The sequence below is a fragment of the Triplophysa rosa genome, linkage group LG5 (assembly GCF_024868665.1).
Source record: "Triplophysa rosa linkage group LG5, Trosa_1v2, whole genome shotgun sequence".
NCBI classification, from domain to species: Eukaryota; Metazoa; Chordata; class Actinopteri; order Cypriniformes; family Nemacheilidae; genus Triplophysa; species Triplophysa rosa.
The window spans coordinates 11087864-11110579 of NC_079894.1; the positions used below are offsets into that span (position 1 = coordinate 11087864).

At 38.1% G+C, this 22716-nt stretch overlaps 1 protein-coding gene across 1 annotated transcript in view; it reads left to right on the top strand.

Annotated features, from left to right (window-relative positions):
- The first annotated feature begins 13626 nt into the window (after positions 1–13626).
- The window catches only part of kifap3b (kinesin-associated protein 3b), a 25111-nt gene continuing 16021 nt past the window's right edge, over positions 13627–22716 (top strand). Inside the window, exons 1-11 of the mRNA XM_057333317.1 lie at positions 13627–13784; positions 14219–14347; positions 14552–14703; positions 14878–14939; positions 15034–15175; positions 15472–15571; positions 17173–17297; positions 17794–17892; positions 17982–18160; positions 19658–19820; positions 21771–21871. Coding sequence (XP_057189300.1) covers positions 13753–13784; positions 14219–14347; positions 14552–14703; positions 14878–14939; positions 15034–15175; positions 15472–15571; positions 17173–17297; positions 17794–17892; positions 17982–18160; positions 19658–19820; positions 21771–21871 — 1284 coding nt within the window. The 5' untranslated portion in view covers positions 13627–13752. The remainder of the gene's footprint in view (positions 13785–14218; positions 14348–14551; positions 14704–14877; positions 14940–15033; positions 15176–15471; positions 15572–17172; positions 17298–17793; positions 17893–17981; positions 18161–19657; positions 19821–21770; positions 21872–22716) is intronic.

Sequence of the window (22716 nt, forward strand, 5' to 3'; positions counted from 1 at the left end):
CATTTTAATTTGTCCTACTATGGTAGTCAATGATGGCCAAGAACTGAAAATATCTTCCAAATATCTTCCTTTGTGTTCAGCAGAACAAAGTAATTTATACAGGTTTGGAACAACTTGAGGGTGAGTAAATGACAGATTTTTCATTTTTGGGTGACCTATCCCTTTAATCAGCTGTAAAAGGAAACGTAAAAATGTTTCAAAATATTTTTAGAGTCATGTTAAGTTAAGCTTACATCCATTAATCCCATTTAGTTATGAAAATCCTAGTCTTTTGGAAACCCAACAGTAAAATTCTGACTCAGTAGTGTTATTGTATCTGTCACGGCAAGGTAATTGTTGGGAAAGATATTTTTGTGAGAAAAGCTTTCGGGTAGCCTCCCTGTGGCGAGTGTTGTCCCTGTAAACAGGTTGGTTGCTATGAAACAGAGCTGTCAGATGATGTGTATTATTATCAAGCTCCAGGCCCTTGGCGCGGTGTGAGCGAGCCCAAGATCAGAGCACGGATCTGGGCCGCTTCTCCACCTCGCTCCCCGAGATCTCTTAAAAAGCCATTAATGAACATCTGGTTGACATTACTTCAATATTGCCATCAGCAAGCGAGCGCACGCAAACACAGCAACCCACTATGTGTGGCTGCACTTTCCCCATTTCTCTTCTTCACCCTGGGCTTAAAATAGTTTTGGTGTTCTTTTGAGTGGATTTTATGATAATGGGAAAATAAGCAGCTGGTACTGTTGTCCCTCATGAACCTCATCTAATATCGGCCTCATGTAGTCAAGATCAGTTAAGAGAATTTGTCACCAGCGGTCAGTTTTGTGTTCCCAAACACACAAATCTTCAATGTTAGGTTCTTGTTTAAACTTCATGTGATAGTTCACCTAAAAATGAAAATTCTGTCATCATTCACACATCCTCTTGTCATTTTAAACCTGTATGACTTTCTTTCTTCTGCAGAACACAAGATACAAAAAGATATTTTGAAGAATGTTGGTAACTGGCACTTATTAACTTGCATTGATTTTGTGAATGGGTGCTGACACTGTTTGGTTACCAACATTCTTCAAAATATCTTCTTTTTTGTTCTGCTGAAGAATAAAAGTTACAGGTTTGAAATAACATGAAGATGAGTAAATGATGACAGAATTTTCATTTTTGGGTGAACTATCTCTTTAAGGTTTTTGGTTGTGTGAGTTTGACTTCTTTGTGAGGTTTGGCGTTATGAAATACAAAAACACAGGTCTTTCACTATTATTGTTTGTTGTTGTAGAAAGTCCTGCATCCTGTTTTGAACATTTCCATCAGCTGATTCACAGGGAATGATGTGGTGTAAGCTGTTGAAGGCACCGAGAAAATGGACCACAGCTATTAATAAATGAGTCATTTCACCCGAACTGAGATTTCATAATATGCTCTGTTTTTCAACTTCATGCTTCATGAGGTCTTTAAATAGGTCCAAATAAAACACCACTGCAATTCTGCAGTAGCCACAGGTGTATTGGGTTGACACTGATTTGGACTTGCATGTTTTATGGAAATATGACCACTATGACTATGTTGACACAAATCAATGACATTCTTAATGAATAATCCATGACTTAGACATACTGCGGTTTTACAAAATGTCTTTAATGTACCTGTCAGATGCTTTAATGCATATTCAAACTGAGAGGGTGAAACATGCGCCCTTGGATGTTTGAACCGGGTGGTTTTTGTATCCATCCACCAAAAAGAGTATGTTGTAGATGCACAACTAGCACACAAAAAATCATGTAAAACTGTTTTATTATACACTGATTTATGATTTACTTATGTGTAGCGTAGGTGAGATGAACGGGGAAAGCAGGCATGGGCCAAACCTCTGTGAGGCAGGGGAGGGGGAACTCAACTGTTTCTAAACTTAAAACGCATTTTTTTGCGTTTGTATTTTTTTCTAATTACACAATTAGTTTAGGTATTTTTAAATATATTTAGCAGAACAGACAGTGCGATTTTTAATTATTTTGGGGGACAACCCTCTGATGGAGGGGGAGACAACCCTCTGATGGAGGGGGACGTGTCCCCTCCGTCCCCCCGGGATTTACGCCCCTGTCGCACATGAATACGGGAATTGTGTAATTTCCACAGCACTATATATTGAAACATGGTTTTGGTGTTCCTTTGCTCTCAGAACATCATTTTAACTACATTTTTGTAGCTCTTAAACCATTATGCGTTATTAGACGTGTGACAACTATGCTGCTTTTGTAGTTTATCAATAATATTGTGATGGCCTTGAGGGCCAATGTATCAGTGTTGTCCAAGCCAGCATTTCAGAGGCTTACATCTGTTACCAATTGGACTTCCCCACTGCCCATCTGTGGCGAAGCTTGCTTGCCTAGGTAATCTCAGTCTATTGGGATCCCAAATCTGCAAGGAAAAGCAGGACCTCCATTATAAACCCACCATTAGCATTATAGTCACATAATTATTGCAATGCCCAAACCGGGAGAACAAAAGAAGGCCTGAAGCAGCCTTCGCCAGCAGAGACTATGGAAATCATTTTAAGTTTGGCGTCAAGCACAGCTCTCTGACATAAATGCCTCCTGTCACGCTTTGCAGGCTGAATGGAATGGCATCGTGGAAGTGCAGGGCCTGTCAGAGCTGCAGGGCTGGTGTCAAATATAGTCAAAAAGACAGAGAAAAGTATAATACCTGCATTCTTTGAAGGTCTCTCACGGTTTGCCGTTTTATTACTTCAGGAATGATTGCAATCACTTGTCGTGTTCTCTATAACGCTCTGTCATTCACAAACAAGCCAAATCATGTGACGCTAATAGTCCAATTTGGCTGTTCAATTATATGCTATTCGCCTGAGGCTGGATGTGTTGTTGTTTAAGAAATGAAAGCGGTGGGTTTTTAGATCTAAGGAGATACTAAAATTAGATTGGAGCCATTTTAAAAGCCCAACTCTTAATTGGAAATGCATGTAAACCCCATCCCTCACATAACAATGCACAGTTGTTTTCATGTTTGGTTTGTATTAAGGAACAAAGGAAGTACATGGTGTTCTGCTAATCAAAACCATCAAGACTGACTCAACAGCACCAGAACTCGAAGCCTATGCACACAAGGGCCAACGAAAGTGCACGCTGGCACCGCAAAAGCCATAAACCAGTGCAAAGCTCAGAAATGCTGAAGAAGAGGAAGGTTGGAAAGTAGGAGGCACTAACTAAGTGTGAAGGAGTTTTCTGTGTGTTGTGTGATGCTTTTTACTTGTCTCACTCATACATTCTCTCTCACATGCACTTAAAGGGATAGTTCAGCCAAAAATGAAAATTCTGTCATTATTTACTCACCCTCAAGTTGTTCCAAATCTGTACAAATTTCTTTGTTAAACACAAAGAAAGATGTTTGAAAAAATGTTAGGAATTTTCAGTTCACTACATCATTCACTAGCATAGTAAAAAATATATTGTATAATTTTTCTGTTTTAATTGTGATTAAAGTAATTGAAAACAGTACTAATTGGAAAGTATATTAAGTAGTAATTAAATCTACAGTAAATTACTGGCAAACCTGCTGCAAAAACTACAGCAAAGTTTTACAGTGCACAGTTATTGGAGACTCAATATCTTCCAGATACATACATCCCTCATGTTTTCAATTACCATTAACGGCAATACATCTTCATTTTCTGTACGAAAGCCAGATTTCTTGATCTAGCCCCAAAAGTACTTACTCTCACAAAATGAAACTCAAGTCATGGTCAGCTGCAAAGGTTGTCAAAATCCTCATTCCCCTATCAATAGCTTATTCCCACTGGTCTGAAAACATAAAACTCTTCCCCAATAGCATTCCATACGCAATCCAAAGTTCAGCCAGACACTCACGTTGCATTTGAAACAGTAGCAATAGAACGTGAAATATTCGGTGTGTCCAATTTTAAGTGTGTAGTAGGACAGCCATAGTACATAAACTATATGTACTGTATGTATATGTAACCAGGATGAAGCCGCCTGAAGTCCCAGAAATCATTGTGGCACATCCATCTGAGTGTGTTCTTCCAAGGTTGCCTCGCAAGACTGGTCTCCACAAGAACAGTGTTTTTTTGCCTTCTTGGAATTGAGAAACGGCCATACACTGCACTCAATAGACAGATTGTACATTCTGTATAATGTATTTTTTCTAAACTTTTTCAAAAAGGAACATTTCTGGAAAGAGATATTTTTGTTATTGTGTCACCTGATGACACCAAATGACACCAAGTTAAAGTTCAATGAAAGCCATTGAACAGAGTGTTTGTTTGTCCCCCATGACCTAATTTTACTTACCTTTTATTAAATATTTTCTCTAATTTGACACACGCTTGTTTATCTTGGTGAAAGAAATTACAATTATTTGCTTGCTGACTTTTTTGCAAACACTTCTTCAGTAACACTTAACAATAAGGTTGTATTTTTTAACATTGAGTTAATGCTAACATACAGTAGGTACAATGAACAATAGTTCTACAGCATTTATTAATCTTAGTTCATTATAATTTCAGCATTTACTAATACATTTATTGTAAAAACAAAATTTGTTAACTTTTAACTGACATGAACAATTCTATTGGTATTATTTCACATTAACAAGGATGTAGCAATGCTGAGACATAGCTTATATCAGTGGTTCTCAAACTTTTAAGGCCCCCTTTGTGTTAAGTGCATCGCTTTGCGGCCCCCCATATAAAGACGTATAATCTTAAACTTAGAATTTTTATTAAACCAAAAACATTCCGTTTTACAATGCTGGAACCTCACTAATTGTTAACTATTGTTAACAAATACAACCTTATTGTAAAGTCTTACCGTAAATTCTTGTCGATATCTAGTTCCAGTTTTCTCTCATTGTGGTAGAAAGTAAATGTATGCCTGAATCTTCCATTCATTACATTTTTGCTACTAGTCACCAAATGCCAAAAGCCAAATGCTTTGCATGGTAGTAGCTGACAGTAGCTTCCAATAAACTGCATCTTCTCTTGAAATTACTACATATGTAGTGAACATACATCGCACATTTGTTTTTGAAATGTACTTTTTTCATATTTACAATCATTGACCTTGACATCTTGTAATACAGTCACCATGCAGTGTGACCACTAAATATAACTTTAACAACAATTTGTCTGGAACCACTTCCCAGCTCCCTTAAAACAACTCCCTTTTGAAACTATCTTGCTGCTTAACAGTAGATATAACTTCAGCTGATGTGTCTGACCACCAACTAAATGTCTGGGGTTGAAGCAAACCTCCTCGGGCCTACAGTACTGCTGGGATCTAAACCCAGATACTACCTGTCAACAGCAGTCAGTTTATTCCTGGGTGATACTGAACATGTTCATACACAATTACCCGTCTTTTTTCAGTTTAGCATTATAGCTTGAAGAATTATTGCTTGATCACAAAGAAGTCTGGGGAGGCATCGGTAGTTTGACAGCAACGCGCACAAATTAAACAACATTACTGCTATTTTGTTCTCCCATGCTAATGTCAGTCTGAAATGGTAATATTACATCCCACACTGACCGTGAGCTCGTGGACTTGCTGATTTAACACCATTAAAATGCCAGCCCTTGTGTACGTATCAGTCAAAGCAAACACTGCCTAATCCATTAGTTTAAGTGGAGAACAGGGTTAATAGCTGGTTTATTTAGTTAAGCTCAAAAAGTCCCTTTGTTTTGCCTTAGCTCAGTAAATAAACGTGCCTAGATGTGGTCTGATTATAATTGAGTTGCACTCATGCTTTTAGCACATAAAGATATATGTATAAGAGAGATAAAGAAAGAGAGAGAGATAAATCTGGACTGTGGGATGTTTACAGAGGTACTTGAGTATAGGGGCTCACCCTTGTGTTTTGAGCAAAACTTCATAGCCCTAGCCCTGGTTTATTATGCTTTCCCGTGTGTTTATTAGACCAGATTGGACCTCATCCAAATACACAGTTTGTCGCACATGAATACGGGAATTGTGTAATTTCCACAGCACTATATATTGAAACATGGTTTTGGTGTTCCTTTGCTCTCAGAACATCATTTTAACTACATTTTTGTAGCTCTTAAACCATTATGCGTTATTAGACGTGTGACAACTATGCTGCTTTTGTAGTTTATCAATAATATTGTGATGGCCTTGAGGGCCAATGTATCAGTGTTGTCCAAGCCAGCATTTCAGAGGCTTACATCTGTTACCAATTGGACTTCCCCACTGCCCATCTGTGGCGAAGCTTGCTTGCCTAGGTAATCTCAGTCTATTGGGATCCCAAATCTGCAAGGAAAAGCAGGACCTCCATTATAAACCCACCATTAGCATTATAGTCACATAATTATTGCAATGCCCAAACCGGGAGAACAAAAGAAGGCCTGAAGCAGCCTTCGCCAGCAGAGACTATGGAAATCATTTTAAGTTTGGCGTCAAGCACAGCTCTCTGACATAAATGCCTCCTGTCACGCTTTGCAGGCTGAATGGAATGGCATCGTGGAAGTGCAGGGCCTGTCAGAGCTGCAGGGCTGGTGTCAAATATAGTCAAAAAGACAGAGAAAAGTATAATACCTGCATTCTTTGAAGGTCTCTCACGGTTTGCCGTTTTATTACTTCAGGAATGATTGCAATCACTTGTCGTGTTCTCTATAACGCTCTGTCATTCACAAACAAGCCAAATCATGTGACGCTAATAGTCCAATTTGGCTGTTCAATTATATGCTATTCGCCTGAGGCTGGATGTGTTGTTGTTTAAGAAATGAAAGCGGTGGGTTTTTAGATCTAAGGAGATACTAAAATTAGATTGGAGCCATTTTAAAAGCCCAACTCTTAATTGGAAATGCATGTAAACCCCATCCCTCACATAACAATGCACAGTTGTTTTCATGTTTGGTTTGTATTAAGGAACAAAGGAAGTACATGGTGTTCTGCTAATCAAAACCATCAAGACTGACTCAACAGCACCAGAACTCGAAGCCTATGCACACAAGGGCCAACGAAAGTGCACGCTGGCACCGCAAAAGCCATAAACCAGTGCAAAGCTCAGAAATGCTGAAGAAGAGGAAGGTTGGAAAGTAGGAGGCACTAACTAAGTGTGAAGGAGTTTTCTGTGTGTTGTGTGATGCTTTTTACTTGTCTCACTCATACATTCTCTCTCACATGCACTTAAAGGGATAGTTCAGCCAAAAATGAAAATTCTGTCATTATTTACTCACCCTCAAGTTGTTCCAAATCTGTACAAATTTCTTTGTTAAACACAAAGAAAGATGTTTGAAAAAATGTTAGGAATTTTCAGTTCACTACATCATTCACTAGCATAGTAAAAAATATATTGTATAATTTTTCTTCTGTTGAACACAAAACGGGATATTTTAAAGAATTTAGGAAAGCAAACTAGTTCTGGGGCACCTTTGACATTTTAATTTGTCCTACTATGGTAGTCAATGATGGCCAAGAACTGAAAATATCTTCCAAATATCTTCCTTTGTGTTCAGCAGAACAAAGTAATTTATACAGGTTTGGAACAACTTGAGGGTGAGTAAATGACAGATTTTTCATTTTTGGGTGACCTATCCCTTTAATCAGCTGTAAAAGGAAACGTAAAAATGTTTCAAAATATTTTTAGAGTCATGTTAAGTTAAGCTTACATCCATTAATCCCATTTAGTTATGAAAATCCTAGTCTTTTGGAAACCCAACAGTAAAATTCTGACTCAGTAGTGTTATTGTATCTGTCACGGCAAGGTAATTGTTGGGAAAGATATTTTTGTGAGAAAAGCTTTCGGGTAGCCTCCCTGTGGCGAGTGTTGTCCCTGTAAACAGGTTGGTTGCTATGAAACAGAGCTGTCAGATGATGTGTATTATTATCAAGCTCCAGGCCCTTGGCGCGGTGTGAGCGAGCCCAAGATCAGAGCACGGATCTGGGCCGCTTCTCCACCTCGCTCCCCGAGATCTCTTAAAAAGCCATTAATGAACATCTGGTTGACATTACTTCAATATTGCCATCAGCAAGCGAGCGCACGCAAACACAGCAACCCACTATGTGTGGCTGCACTTTCCCCATTTCTCTTCTTCACCCTGGGCTTAAAATAGTTTTGGTGTTCTTTTGAGTGGATTTTATGATAATGGGAAAATAAGCAGCTGGTACTGTTGTCCCTCATGAACCTCATCTAATATCGGCCTCATGTAGTCAAGATCAGTTAAGAGAATTTGTCACCAGCGGTCAGTTTTGTGTTCCCAAACACACAAATCTTCAATGTTAGGTTCTTGTTTAAACTTCATGTGATAGTTCACCTAAAAATGAAAATTCTGTCATCATTCACACATCCTCTTGTCATTTTAAACCTGTATGACTTTCTTTCTTCTGCAGAACACAAGATACAAAAAGATATTTTGAAGAATGTTGGTAACTGGCACTTATTAACTTGCATTGATTTTGTGAATGGGTGCTGACACTGTTTGGTTACCAACATTCTTCAAAATATCTTCTTTTTTGTTCTGCTGAAGAATAAAAGTTACAGGTTTGAAATAACATGAAGATGAGTAAATGATGACAGAATTTTCATTTTTGGGTGAACTATCTCTTTAAGGTTTTTGGTTGTGTGAGTTTGACTTCTTTGTGAGGTTTGGCGTTATGAAATACAAAAACACAGGTCTTTCACTATTATTGTTTGTTGTTGTAGAAAGTCCTGCATCCTGTTTTGAACATTTCCATCAGCTGATTCACAGGGAATGATGTGGTGTAAGCTGTTGAAGGCACCGAGAAAATGGACCACAGCTATTAATAAATGAGTCATTTCACCCGAACTGAGATTTCATAATATGCTCTGTTTTTCAACTTCATGCTTCATGAGGTCTTTAAATAGGTCCAAATAAAACACCACTGCAATTCTGCAGTAGCCACAGGTGTATTGGGTTGACACTGATTTGGACTTGCATGTTTTATGGAAATATGACCACTATGACTATGTTGACACAAATCAATGACATTCTTAATGAATAATCCATGACTTAGACATACTGCGGTTTTACAAAATGTCTTTAATGTACCTGTCAGATGCTTTAATGCATATTCAAACTGAGAGGGTGAAACATGCGCCCTTGGATGTTTGAACCGGGTGGTTTTTGTATCCATCCACCAAAAAGAGTATGTTGTAGATGCACAACTAGCACACAAAAAATCATGTAAAACTGTTTTATTATACACTGATTTATGATTTACTTATGTGTAGCGTAGGTGAGATGAACGGGGAAAGCAGGCATGGGCCAAACCTCTGTGAGGCAGGGGAGGGGGAACTCAACTGTTTCTAAACTTAAAACGCATTTTTTTGCGTTTGTATTTTTTTCTAATTACACAATTAGTTTAGGTATATATAAATATATTTAGCACAATAGACAGTGCGATTTTTAATGATTTGTGGGGAGGACAACACTCGGATGGAGAGGGACATGTCCCCTCCGTCCCCCCCGGGATTTACGCCCCTGGAACCCACTTTATCGTTATTTGTTGTTTTTGTATAAAGTTAGTTGTTTAGTCATCTTAAAAATATCACTATTTCTCTTTTCCATATAGTACAATGAAAATACACGATAAAAGCAATTCTTTATGGGTAAGCCTTGAATTTTTGTGTCTCATACTAACCGAAGTCTCCTTCCGGCATCCATAAAAAGATACAGGCCCGGTTTCACAGACACGGCTTAGCTTAAGCCAGGACTGTGTCTTAGTTGAATTAAGATATTTATGTCGCTTTTATAAAAGTACCTTAGAAGAATACATTACTGTGTGCATCTCGAGACAAAACAATGGCACTGATATATTTTAAGATATTTCTGAGCAAGTTATATTCAGTAAAGACAGGTCACACATTCATTTTAGGCTGGGACTAGCCTTAAAACGTGTTTGTGAAACCGGGCCATACAGTATAAAACTGACCGCAATATCGTGTGTGCAAGCAAGCATGTGAGAACGTGTTTGCATGTGGGCAGGAGAAGCTTCTGCGTGAAGCCCACTTGCCATGTGTTAAAGTGAGCTTAATAAGTGTAGCAGCAACAGCAGTTAGGAAGATTGAGTGATATGTGTTCCATATGGACTTGAACTCTCTGAGCATGTGAACTGCACAACCAGCACAATGCCAGCAGGCCACTTCAGGAGTGTCATAACACTCACTCTAAACACATTCCCTATTAGCTTAAACATCTATCACAGCTGGATCACCTAACAAGATCAGAATATTGGTTTAGGTTCCACTCTCCCTCAAAATTAAAAGAACCTGTAGTGTTACTGTTCTAGTATGTTTCACACAGTTGCCTGTTGAATTGGTAGATACTGTACTGTAGTTACAGTTGGTGTTCTCAGTTTTAGCTAAAAAATACCTAATATCCGTTTGGTTCATTCTCAGCTGAACTAATTATGTGACTCATACACTCTTATAAATAAAGGTGCTTAAAAGGTTCTTCACAGCGATGCCATAGAAGAATCATTTTTGGTTCCACAAAGAACCATTCGGGCAAAGGTTCTTTAAAGAACCATCTCTTTCTAACTTTTTTATCATCTGAATAACCTTTTTTCGCCACAAAGAACCTTTTGTGAAACAGAAAGGTTCTTCAGAAGTTAAAGGTACTTTACAGAACCAATAGGGTCTTCTATGGCATCGAAGAACCTTTTGAAGCACCTTTCTTTAAGAGTGTATGAAGCGTGAAATAGATTATGTCCAGCTTTGTGCATTCTTGACCGTTTCATGACACTTAAAGATCTGGCTGTCTAGACCAATAACAGATCCATCATTCTGTACTCAGACAAGCCGAATATATGCTCTCATGACCTGTCAATTGTTGTCTGGTTAAGGTCATAACTGTCTTACTGTGCTAACTTTGAGAAGCTCTTTTGAGATAAGACCGTATGCAATTTTTCTGTTTGATGCAAGGGTGACTAATAATAAAATACACATTTTTGCCCAGTTTCACAGACAAGGCTTAAAGGGATAATTCACCCAAAAATACACATTCTGTCATCATTTACTCACCCTCTTGTGATTTCAAACCTGTATGACTTTCTTTCCTTTGAAGAACACAAAAGAAGATATTTTGAAGAATGTAAGTGACTGAACAGCTACGATACTCATTCACTTCTTCTATTGTATTGACACAAAACCAATGCAAGTGAATGAGTACAGTCGCTGTTTGGTTTCACAACATTATTCAAAATCTCTTCTTCTGTGGAAGAAAAATTATAGGAAGAAAATTATACAGGTTTGAAATGACACATTAATAAATGATGACAGAATATTTATTTTGGGGTGTACCATCACTTTGATGGGATTAAAAAGTTGACAATTCTAAAAAGAAAATACTTAAAACAAATGCTTTTTTATCACAAAGAAATAAATCACTTATAGATATACATTTACATTTGTAGAATTACATTGAATTGTATTACACGGAAGTACTCCATTCTCCAAGAAGTTCCTCCAGAGCCGTGTAAAAGGTTTCATATTTTCCACTCTGCGTGTCCAGGACATTTACAGTTGGCGTCAGAATATCAGTTGGTCTGAGGGGAGGCACTTTGAAGTGTTTGTGGTATCGCAGCATCTGCGGGCAAGATGTGCGCCCCGCGGAGAGGGGGTGTCGAATACTGCCTGTCTTCTCTCACGTCATGTGACAATGAACAACATTCTTCTTTCTACATCACTGCCGACATAAATCCTCACGCAGAGCTACGATCGGTGGCAACGTTTTTCTAGCATCTCCTGAATAATGATGACTTGGCCGAGATGCTTATATGGCTCGTGGGGAGCCTCCATGCTAAGCAGGCCTTTGGTTAATTGTTTTCAGAAGGTGCTGGCATTAGGTCAAATGTCTCTTGCTAAGTACAATGGCCCTAAATAACTACTACGATCGTATATTGCGAGGGCTGCAGTGTTTGATTCTGTTTTGCTCGGCAGTTTAGGCATATTATTGGTGTCAGGAGGTTTGGCATGAGGCTCACCTAACCATGGGTCGAACAAGGCATGTGCATAAAACATGAGAGAGGTTCAGAGGACTAAAGCAGTGCCTAAGTGTAATGACTTCTGAAGACTCCTGAGCTGTAATGACCCTGAAGGTCGAACAGTAGTTTGAGAAATATGTTCCGAGTGCAACTTTAACAAGGTCAACCTCTGCAGACGTAATAATTAAGTTGCTCTGTTTGAAAAGGTTTTTTGTTTAGCACTTGTATAACGCTGATGTTTTTATAAATATAGTTAAATATTTTATTGATGTAAATTGTCAACAGTAAAATCACACTGTAATGAAGGGCCGAAACAAACAAGTTGGCTCGTAAATGTAGGGCAGCAGCAACAATACAGCTTGCTGGCACCACACGCATTTCGCAGTCAGACACATGAAAGTACCTTCAGCTCAATTACAACAAAACCACAGGACAGCAACTTAATCAACAGTTCAGTCTGCAATAACACCACAGTCATACGGCAGTCATTTTCACATTTCACTGATAACAACCGGGCTGCCAAAAATATGCCAAAAGTGCTGCCTTTATCATAAACTCTCCAGCTATTCTGCGTTTCTCAGACAGACAGCGGTGGAGACATTTGTAACCATTATTAAAGTCATATTTCACAGCTATGTCTGCAAATCACCACGGAATGTTTCAAATTAGTTGGATTACTGTTTTGATTTTGGGTTACCGCTGGAGTGCTAGACAGCTCAAATGTGTTAGATGGTGGTTTGCAGGGTGGGCCTGAGAGACAAGCGTCGTGATCCGTGGTGGAATAAAAAGTGCTGTAGTAAATGTTTAATGAGAGCATGTGATCTTGTTAGCAACAAGCAGCAGTTAAAATCAAAGTTCACCACTGACAGTCATAGATCTGACAAATTATACAGCTATTACGGCTTCACACGGAATCTGAAAATATCCCTCTATGAAATGGCAAGCTTTCAAGGGCTGACCGGTACATGGATCCAGCCAGATGATTCATTATAAGGAATGAAAACGTTTAATTATGGGAGTAAACCGGTTTCGGATAATGCTATGACTCACATGTGTGAGCCGTCTTGAATCATTACAGTATAGTATGACTGGTAAAGGGCACTAGACTGAATCCGTGTGAACTCGTGCAGGGAGTACATGTGCTATAGTCTACTGAATTTAGTAACACCATTAGTATATACTGCTTAGGCCACCCAAAGCTGTTGATATTGATTTCACTTAATTGCACAACCTAAAATTATGTGTATGAATGACCAAAACATCCGGGATTTTGCCAACCTTTTAAAATGTAATGTCGGTGTTCTGGATTGATCATCAACACACAAGTATTAGAGCTGTAAAGATTGGCTGGAAATGTTTTGGACATTTCCAAGATCCTGCACCCTAGCAATCATCAAGGAATGATCTAAAAAAAAAAACCTTTTATTGGACATATAGAGCCTCTAAAAATCATACAAAGCATTTTTTAAATAATTAGTTCCACCAAGTGACCTATATAGATCTCATCATAAAATGTGAATGTTTTGGCATTTCTTGGAAAAAATCATTTCAGACTGTTTCAAGCGCAGGCGTCGTTGCTCTTATCAAACTCATCGTCCTCCAGTCCGACAGATGGCGCTCTACGCAGCATTCAGTCAGTGATTCGGCTTTCCCTGGAGCACATCAGATGAGCAGAAGCAGATCAGTGGACTGCAGATGAATATCCTTTAATTTCACCTGTCAGCAGTTTAAAAACAACAGACTACGTGTGCTTTCACATGAACGGGATAAAATGCAGTCGGACGATCCTCAGTCTTTGAAACGGTAATTGTTACATTTAGATTGTGACAGGTGCAGTCCGATTCGCGTTTGACATTTTAAAGAAGGGACACTGCTTATATCATGATGAAAACACATCATTTTTAGTGTTGTGATTTTCAGCAGAAATACGTGTATTAGATTTTGCATGGTCATTGAAATCTGTGTCAAACGATATTCTGTAATCGCGTTTGGGCGTGGCTTACGGTGCGCATCCCTTTATGCCTGTGTCTCTCTCTCGCATCCTACAGTGAGCTGTCTGGGTCATATATTTTGGTATCAGCTTTCGATCGACATTGCTAAAATTATGTTGTTAAATGATGTTTGTGTCATCCCGAAATGCTGCCAGACAGCTCACTAGACTTTGAGCCTGTATTCAAATCTCTTACGTTGGACTGACATAAAATCTACACATAATTCACTGTTCTCTCTTTCAACAGAGTAAAGAAATGTGATATAGATGTGCATCCTACAGAGAAAGCACTGGTGCTACACTATGAACTGGAAGCGTCTATTTTAGGAGAGACAGGTGATCCCATGCACAAGGGCAGAAAAGAATGTCAGAAAATGTAAGCAAAGCTGAATAAAGTGACAATTATAAAAAACGTACAATCTATATATGAAGTCGTGATGCAATGTTTAATATTATTGTTGTCATATGACAGCAAAATAGACAATATACTCTGTATATATGATTATATGCAATGATATATAAAGACATTAAATTATAAGTGTTTTTTTAATATTTGTCTGTTGTTTGTTATGTTATTTAGTATCCGGCTGAGGAGTTTAAATGCAGGCACTGATATTCCTTCACTGGCCAGGAAGGTGGTGGAAGAGTGCAAGCTCATTCATGCATCAAAGTTGGCAGAGGTGGAACATCTGCTGCTGTATTTACAGGGCCGAAAGAAACCGAGTAGCAAATGTAAATCACACTGAAAAACACAGTTCCAACAGTATGGTAACATAGTCAACAGTATGGTAAAATTTGGATGATTCCAGATGAACAATTCTTAAGCCAGTTGTTTACTAGTATTTTAGGCCTTTTTTATTCTGTTTTTATAGTTGTGTTGTTTGTGCGTCTTTTGACTTTTCTTAGTGGAGAAGAAAGAAAAGAAGCCAGTTCAACCCAAAGAACTGATGCCATTTGAAGGAATGGAAGTATGCAATCAATTGTTTTCTGTCCAACCTTATTTTAATTATGTCAAACATGTTTTGAATTAATGCCTTTTCTGTAATCTTGTGTGTTTATCAGATTGATGAAGAGGCTAACATTAATAAAATAGATGCATACATGGAGCTTTTGTATGAAGGCTTCCCAGAGAAGATTAGAGGATCCACTCTGATTCTCCAGCTGGCCCGTAACCCTGACAACCTGGAAGAGCTTCTTCATAATGGTACTAGGGCGGCTTGAGCAATCAGATGTTATTATTTGTGTTTGTTCTCAGTTCATTCATCTTAGCAAATAGATATTTCAGTGATACCATCAACATTGTTATTCTGCGACAGACATCAGTTGTAAACATATCATAAGTTCTTGTAGTACGAGCCACACAGTAATGGAAGCATCTTCTCTTGCGATATTATTTGTTTGATTGTCATAGAAGTTGGTGGTCTTAGAGTGTGTTGGTTTAATCTTTGTGAATGATTATTGTCGGGTTGTTTGTTTGCCATGTGTTTGATGTTTCTTCAGAGACTGCGTTTGGAGCTTTGGCCCGAGTGTTGAGAGAAGACTGGAAACAGAGTGTGGAATTAGCTTCTACTATTGTCTACATCTTCTTCTGCTTCTCAAGGTATACAAATCCTTTACAGTTTTCCTTGTAACATTGCTTTGATGTTAGCCTGCGGAGATGTAACGTGCTGTTAGACTGTCAGCATGGTAAACTCTCCCTGGGAAAGTTTCTATATTCATCCTCTTTAAAGCATCCCTGCAACAGCCATGGCTTGTGTGACAAATAATACACTTCAAGACCATTACTGTCAGACAGCAAGTTTCTCGTTAATATGCATAATCTATAGGTCTCCATTTCTTTGGTGCAATAGTCTATGCACACATTCACACATTTTTTTTTGGCTGCTGTGTCGCGTCTTGCTGTTTCGACATCTAGTGCCACGTTATTAAATTAGTGTGTCCAGTTAAAATTAGTGTCTCAGGTTGGAGACCCACGTTTTCCGGGTTTCTAAACCCTAACTAAATTTTCTTAGTAAAAATATTTTTTATGCCTCTGTCTCTACTGTTAATTTGTCTCGACTGCCTTTTGTTCTTTAAAGTCAGGTTATACAGTATATAAAGAAGTGGCCAGAAGTGATGTCCGGAGTGCATGTTTTAACATTATTTACTTTTATTGCTCCCTCGGGTTCGATTAAACCATTAAAATATTTTTTAACGCTAAGCTGTTGTTTATTTTGCTAAATTATTTGGCAAAAAGGCAAACTACAGAATGCCATGGAATAAGGATTTTATTTGAATATACAAAATATATGTAGATAAACAAAACACTGACAGGAAATAAAGCAAACATTGACTACAATTTTATCACATATTGATATTTAATTGATCCTTTTATAGTAATATTCTGTAGCCATTCTGTAATAATCTGAAAAGGTTTTCTGCATGTGTTGTGTCTATTTTTCTTCCTTAAATTCTTTTCAAAGCTGAGCTTCAGTTTGCACTCCAAGCACAACTGTTCAACATGCTTACAATATCTTTAAAACATTTTTTATAATATATTTAAATAAAAAGCAAAGATGTCAGTTTTCCACAGTTGGACATCATTTTTGGCCATGACTGTATATATACTGTATAGATAATTTAAGAAAAATAATAAGTAAGAACCTAATGTTTTAGTTTAGTACTGCCCTATACAAGCTATTTCATGTAACAGATGTTTACATACACATATAACACAGAGTAATAACTAAATTTACAAACATAACCCAGTTCAGAAGTTGGACACATCACTGTGACAGCTCAAAGTATCGCAGCACTTGAATAGTCATAACAAAATTTCCAAACATCTTTCATGGCCACAAAACTGTCAGGAATCATTCGCGCTATAAAGTGATGTGTTCTTATTTGAAAGTTTACTTTGGCTTACTTTTTCAGATGGCTAATGTGGAAATGACTTGCCACAAGCCAGATGGGCTTTGACGGCTGAAGCATGTATTTAAAATGTATGATGAGTTGTTTGGCTTGATCTTTCAGTTCTGTTTATGAATTAATCAGGAATATCGTTTGAATCGAATGTATCACGCCTGTCTTGGTTTCTCCGTGCTCCGGTCACCGTCTTGTTCTCAGGATCTATTGCATGCATCAGTGTCTGGGCATTTTGTGCCAGGAGAGGTTGGGGAGGACGAAACATCACAGCGTATCATTTCTGTTTTTTTCTTTCAGTTTCTCTCAGTTCCACACGCTGATTACTCACTATAAGATCGGCGCTCTCTGTATGACCATCATCGAGCATGAACTGAGGAAATATGACCTGTGGCAGGATGAGTTTGAGAAGAAGGACAAAGCTTATATCCTTCCTGTTATGGGCGCATACTCCTGTTAATGAAAAAGTCCACTGAGATCAAGAGGTCCATTCACTGTTTTCAGCTTTATACATGGCAAATACATGTATTATTTATTACACATATTAATGTTTTGGGCTGGGCATTTTTGTCATTTTTATGTCATTTGCTTGGTCAGTGTTGCTGTTTGTTTTGCTGTGGTAGACTGTGTAACTGCGAAGCGGAGTGGGATAGAGAGTAGGGGTTGGGTTCGGGAAAGGACCACGAGACGGGAATCGAACCCTGGTTGCCCGATGCACAACCGCGCCATGTGTCGGAGCACTGCCCATGAGGCTGTCGGGCTCCGACTGAAGTTCATTTTATTCTAAACTTTGTATTAATTGCATTAGCTGTGGAGAAGTCATGGGTTCGATCCCAGGAAACATACTTATAAAACATACTGTATACAATATAGTCTTCTCACAAAGCGCACATACCGCAGCTTATTCCTTAACGTGTCCACGTGATGAGGACCCCGACAACCAGACCTTAAGAAAGGAGCACGAGAAAACCCTCAAGAAATACCAAGGTCTGTTGCTCAAACAGGAGCAGCTGCTACAAGGTACAGGAAGTGACATGCTTTTCCCTCAATTTATATAATATTTAGTAGTTTTTACTTTCTTATGTTCCTTTCCCTCTCCACGATAACAGTTGCTTTCTATCTGCTGTTAAACCTGTCTGAAGACACTCGCACAGAGCTCAAGATGAGGAACAAGAACATTGTGCACCTGTTGGTAAAGACTCTGGACAGAGAGAACGATGAACTGCTGGTGCTGGTGGTCTCCTTCCTCAAAAAGCTCAGCATCTTCTTGGAAAACAAAAATGACATGGTGAGCAGTCATCCTGGTGTCCAATGTTGGCAGTGCTTTACTATAACATTTTTTTGTCCACCTCAGGAGGTCAAACTAAATATCTGCTGCTTTATTTAACTTTAATTTTATATGAGGTTTGCTGTCTTTGCAGCCCTGTTATATATATATTTTTAAATAAACATGAATAATTACAAATTCATTTTTTAAAATGATTATTTATATTATATTTTATATTATATTATTTATATTTATAACAAAAAAACAAGCACTACGTTAGAATTATTATATGGCTTAGAAATTGAGTTTACATCATCACTCAGTTGGGCACTAATTGTTGGTTCATTTGTTGTTGTTATGGATGAACTCATGTTTCCCATAAATTAAAAACATGGTTTGATCTTATTGTAATCAACAGGTAACAGGGTTGAGCTTGAAGAAAGTTTTTAGTGCCCCCTCAGGTTTGATTAAACCATCAAATATAACGTGTATGGTACAAAATGGACAAAACATTAAACCTTTAAGTTATTTATTTTAAGAAATGATTTTACAAAAAGTAAACAATATCAGGGAACAGGGTTGAGCTTAAAGAAAACAGTCAACACTACAATTAGTGTAAAAATGTTGAAGATCTAATCTAGTGAAAATCTAGTGATTATTTACTCATGCAATTTTATGTTAGTGGCAATGTTAACATTAATGTTGAAAGTTGTTAATGTTGCAGTTGGTTAATGCACCCTTATGCCACGGTCACACTAGACTTTTCATTCCACTAACTTTCATTCTTACGAATGCGGTAGACCAGAAAAAAAAGTTTGGTGAAGGCTGACCTGCGAATTCGCATCACATGACAACGCGTGACCAATAGAAGATCGATATGCCACAACGTGACCTTTACAATACAGCTGTAAAATTATGAACACAAAATGACAGTGCAAATTAGTCGGAATCCATGATGTGTAAGTAACAACAAATAACATAAGAACATTTTTCTGGTTGCTGCCCATATATTCAGGGGTCTGTTTAGAAATTTCACATTCTAAAAGTCTAGTGTGACTGCAAGTTAATGTTATAAAGCAGCACTTTGTAGGTGTTGTAGACATTTACTTTCCAGTTACACCAGGATAGTTCTGTCATTGCTGTGCAAAATTGCGTCCTCGTCCTTAAACTGCACTGTCAGTCCACCTGGAATCAATCTACACTGGCTTTGAATGTGCATTTATCAAGGCTCCAAATTAGGAGCAGCTGTTTTTATTCCTGTATCCCCTTACCAAATCCATGTTGTAGATAAAAGAAATTGGCTTTTGACTTTAAAAGTCTTTCAGCATGTTCATGCATAAAAACACATGTCAGACCAAAAAAGTCTGGCCATCTGAGAAAATGAAGAAGATTCTCTTTGCTTCTCTAGAGTGCCATTTTTACAAAAACAGAAAGTTGTTTTAAATAGTATTGTATTGTATTTGATTCTTTCTTCCAACATGTAAAGTAACGCCTATCGCACTTGTGCATTTGTAATAGGCCGAGATGGATACCGTGGAGAAGCTTGCTCTTCTGGTACCATGTGAACATGAAGATCTGCTGAACGTCACTCTGCGACTCCTTCATAATTTGTCCTTCGACACAGGCCTGCGTACCAAAATGGTGCAAGTGGGTTTGCTTCCCAAACTCACCGCTCTGCTGGGTAACTCTCTTTCTTTCTAAATAGTGCTCTAGAGATTGGACCATCATTCCACTGTAATTGAATTGCAGAGTAATTTAGAGAACCTTCTAAACTAAGCCCAGATTTGTTATATTCTTACCGCAGTAGATTAAGAATAAATGCAGTAATGCAATTTACCCATTTCCATTTGAAATCAACCTCTCTGGTCCAACAACAAAAAATGATGATGAAGAAACCATGTCTGAGTGAAGGTTATTTAAAACTTTGCAAATGTAATTAACTTGTTAACGTCATCTTTGTGGATTCTCTTCGAATTGTCAAACTAGAGCTTGGTTTTAAAGGAACAGACTCAAAGTAAAAATTCTTTTTTCATTTACTCACCCTTGAGTTGTTCCAAATCTGTATACATTTCTTTGTTCTGATGAACACAGAGAAAGATATTTGGAAGAATGCTTGTAACCAAACAGTCCTTGGCCACCATTGACTACCATAGTAGGAAAATTGCTTTTAAATTTTCTTTGTTCTGTTGAACACAAAAGAAGATATTTTGAAGAATGTATGACATCAAACAGTTCTTTTGACTACCATTGTCATTTTTCCTACTATGGTAGTCAATGGTGGCCATGTACTGTTTGGTTTCAAGCATTCTTCCAAATATCTGTTCATCAGAACAAATACATTTATACAGATTTGGAACAACTTTTGAGGGTGAGTAAATAATGACTGAATTTTCATTTTTGGGTAAACTGTCCCTTTCTGCAATAGAAAAATGTGTGAAAACCTGCAATGCACACACAGAACTCTGATGTGAAGCTGTAGAATATAATGTTACATTAAGACCTAAAACATGCTTTGGCAGAAGTTGGTACAGGTGCTTTTGATGGAAGCCTGGCTGAAATTATGGCCCTTTTTGCCCAAGATGAAGCAGATATATGAAAACTCGGTTTATTAAATCAAGTGAAGCCAAACACATTTACCCAATGATTTCTGAGCTCACCTACACAAGTCGTTGGAGAATAACTTCTCCGTGCCTGGTTTTATTTTTAGTTGTTCAAAACAATCCGTCATTTCTCTTAGAAGCAACGTCCCTCTCAAGCAACGGCCACAATATGCCTGGTAATTTACCTAAAACGCGTCAGACTTTTCCTACCAGTGTCAAATAACATCCTTGCATCGACTACAACTACTTCTTTCAAAATGTTCTCTGTGAATGCATCTAAGAATTTTTTCAATGTGTTACCCATTTACGCTTCAGTAGTGTGGGGTGCCGTCATAAAGCCTCTCCGTCTACGTTTGCTCTCATTGAGGTGAGGCTGTAATGTGGGTCAGCTGCATCTGAGGCCGCTAATGAGAAACACATGTCCAGGCCACCAGGGGCAGCGCTGAGGCCTGTTGGGGATGGCCTCAACTTATTAATGCCACTAAAATATATATCTCCTCCTGTATCCCCAATTAAACAAGTTCTTCCCTGCACACATTATCTCTTCTTTTTTAACTACTCCACTTTCCCATATTTTCGTCCTGACATCCCCATTGGTCACATCTGTTTGTAATAGGCGATGTGATAATGTGTTCAAGGTTGTCTGGGGTCCTGGCTGCCACACTCAGGCTCTTAATGAATAATTATGCAATTGATCTATCGGTGTGTTTCCTATCTCACAGGCGGAGTATCAACATTAGGAAAGAAGAGAGAGAGGCCGCGAAATGTTATTAATGAGAGTGTTTATGTGACTAGCTTGAGAGTGTGTGTGATGTGCTTTTGCGCGTCTGTAGTTTCTCTCCAGTGAATTGAGTTTGGACTGTAATCACACACCCCACATGCTCTTATCTGCAATCTCGGTGATAAATTACTCGCTCTCAGCACGAGCCAATATAAATACATTGTCTAACTGACCACGACTGATCAATTTAGATAGCGTTTAAAGGTTCACACACGTTGTGTATTTAGTTTTCTTTTCTTCTTTTCTGTAGGTAATGACTCACACAAGCATGTGGCGATGTGCATTCTCTACCACATCAGTGTTGACGACAAATCCAAATCCATGTTTGCTTATACTGACTGCATCCCACAGGTGAGAAACTTCTTCATTCACCTCGAATTGAAATGCGGCACATGTAAATATAAAAACATGAGTTTAGCTCATACAAATAATGTGTGGCTAACTTTACTTGTATTAGGGTTAGTTACTTTAAAAATGAAAGATCAAGTTGAGAACATTGCATTATGGGATATGCTAAACCTTCTTGTATACTGCTTAAGTAGAGGTTATCCATGTTTTGCTATTCAGGCCATAGTTTGTGTTGTTGCTACTGTCCTGCGTCCAGTGTGTATGTAGTTGCATCTAGCAGTGTTGATAAATGGTGTAACTCTAGTGCTGTGTTTCCCTCAAATAGGAGGTGAGACTCTGTGGGGTCACTCGCAATTGGCAGGTTACAATTTCTCTGAAACAACTTCAGCCCAATCGTTGTCATCTTTAAAATGCTTGTCTTCTCTAATTGAGTGAAAATGCCTACCAGATGCTTGTAAAAAATCTCTCTCCTAATCGCTCAGCCAATTGCCTGGAGACAGACAGGGTATGATGTCAGAATAGCTCAACTCCCTAGGGAGATATGCAGTCTTTCTTTCTTTCTTTCTTTCTTTCTTTCTTTCTTTCTTTCTTTCTTTCTTTCTTTCTTTCTTTCTTTCTTTCTTTCTTTCTTTATTTATTTATTTATTTATTTATTTCTTCTTGCTATCTTTCCTTATTATTTTCCAAGTTATGTTCTTTCTTTCTTTCTTTCTTTCTTTCTTTCTTTCTTTCTTTCTTTCTTTCTTCCTTATTATTTTCCAACTTATGTTCTTTCTTTCTTTCTTTCTTCCTTATTATTTTCCAACTTATGTTCTTTCTTTCTTTCTTTCTTTCTTTCTTTCTTTCTT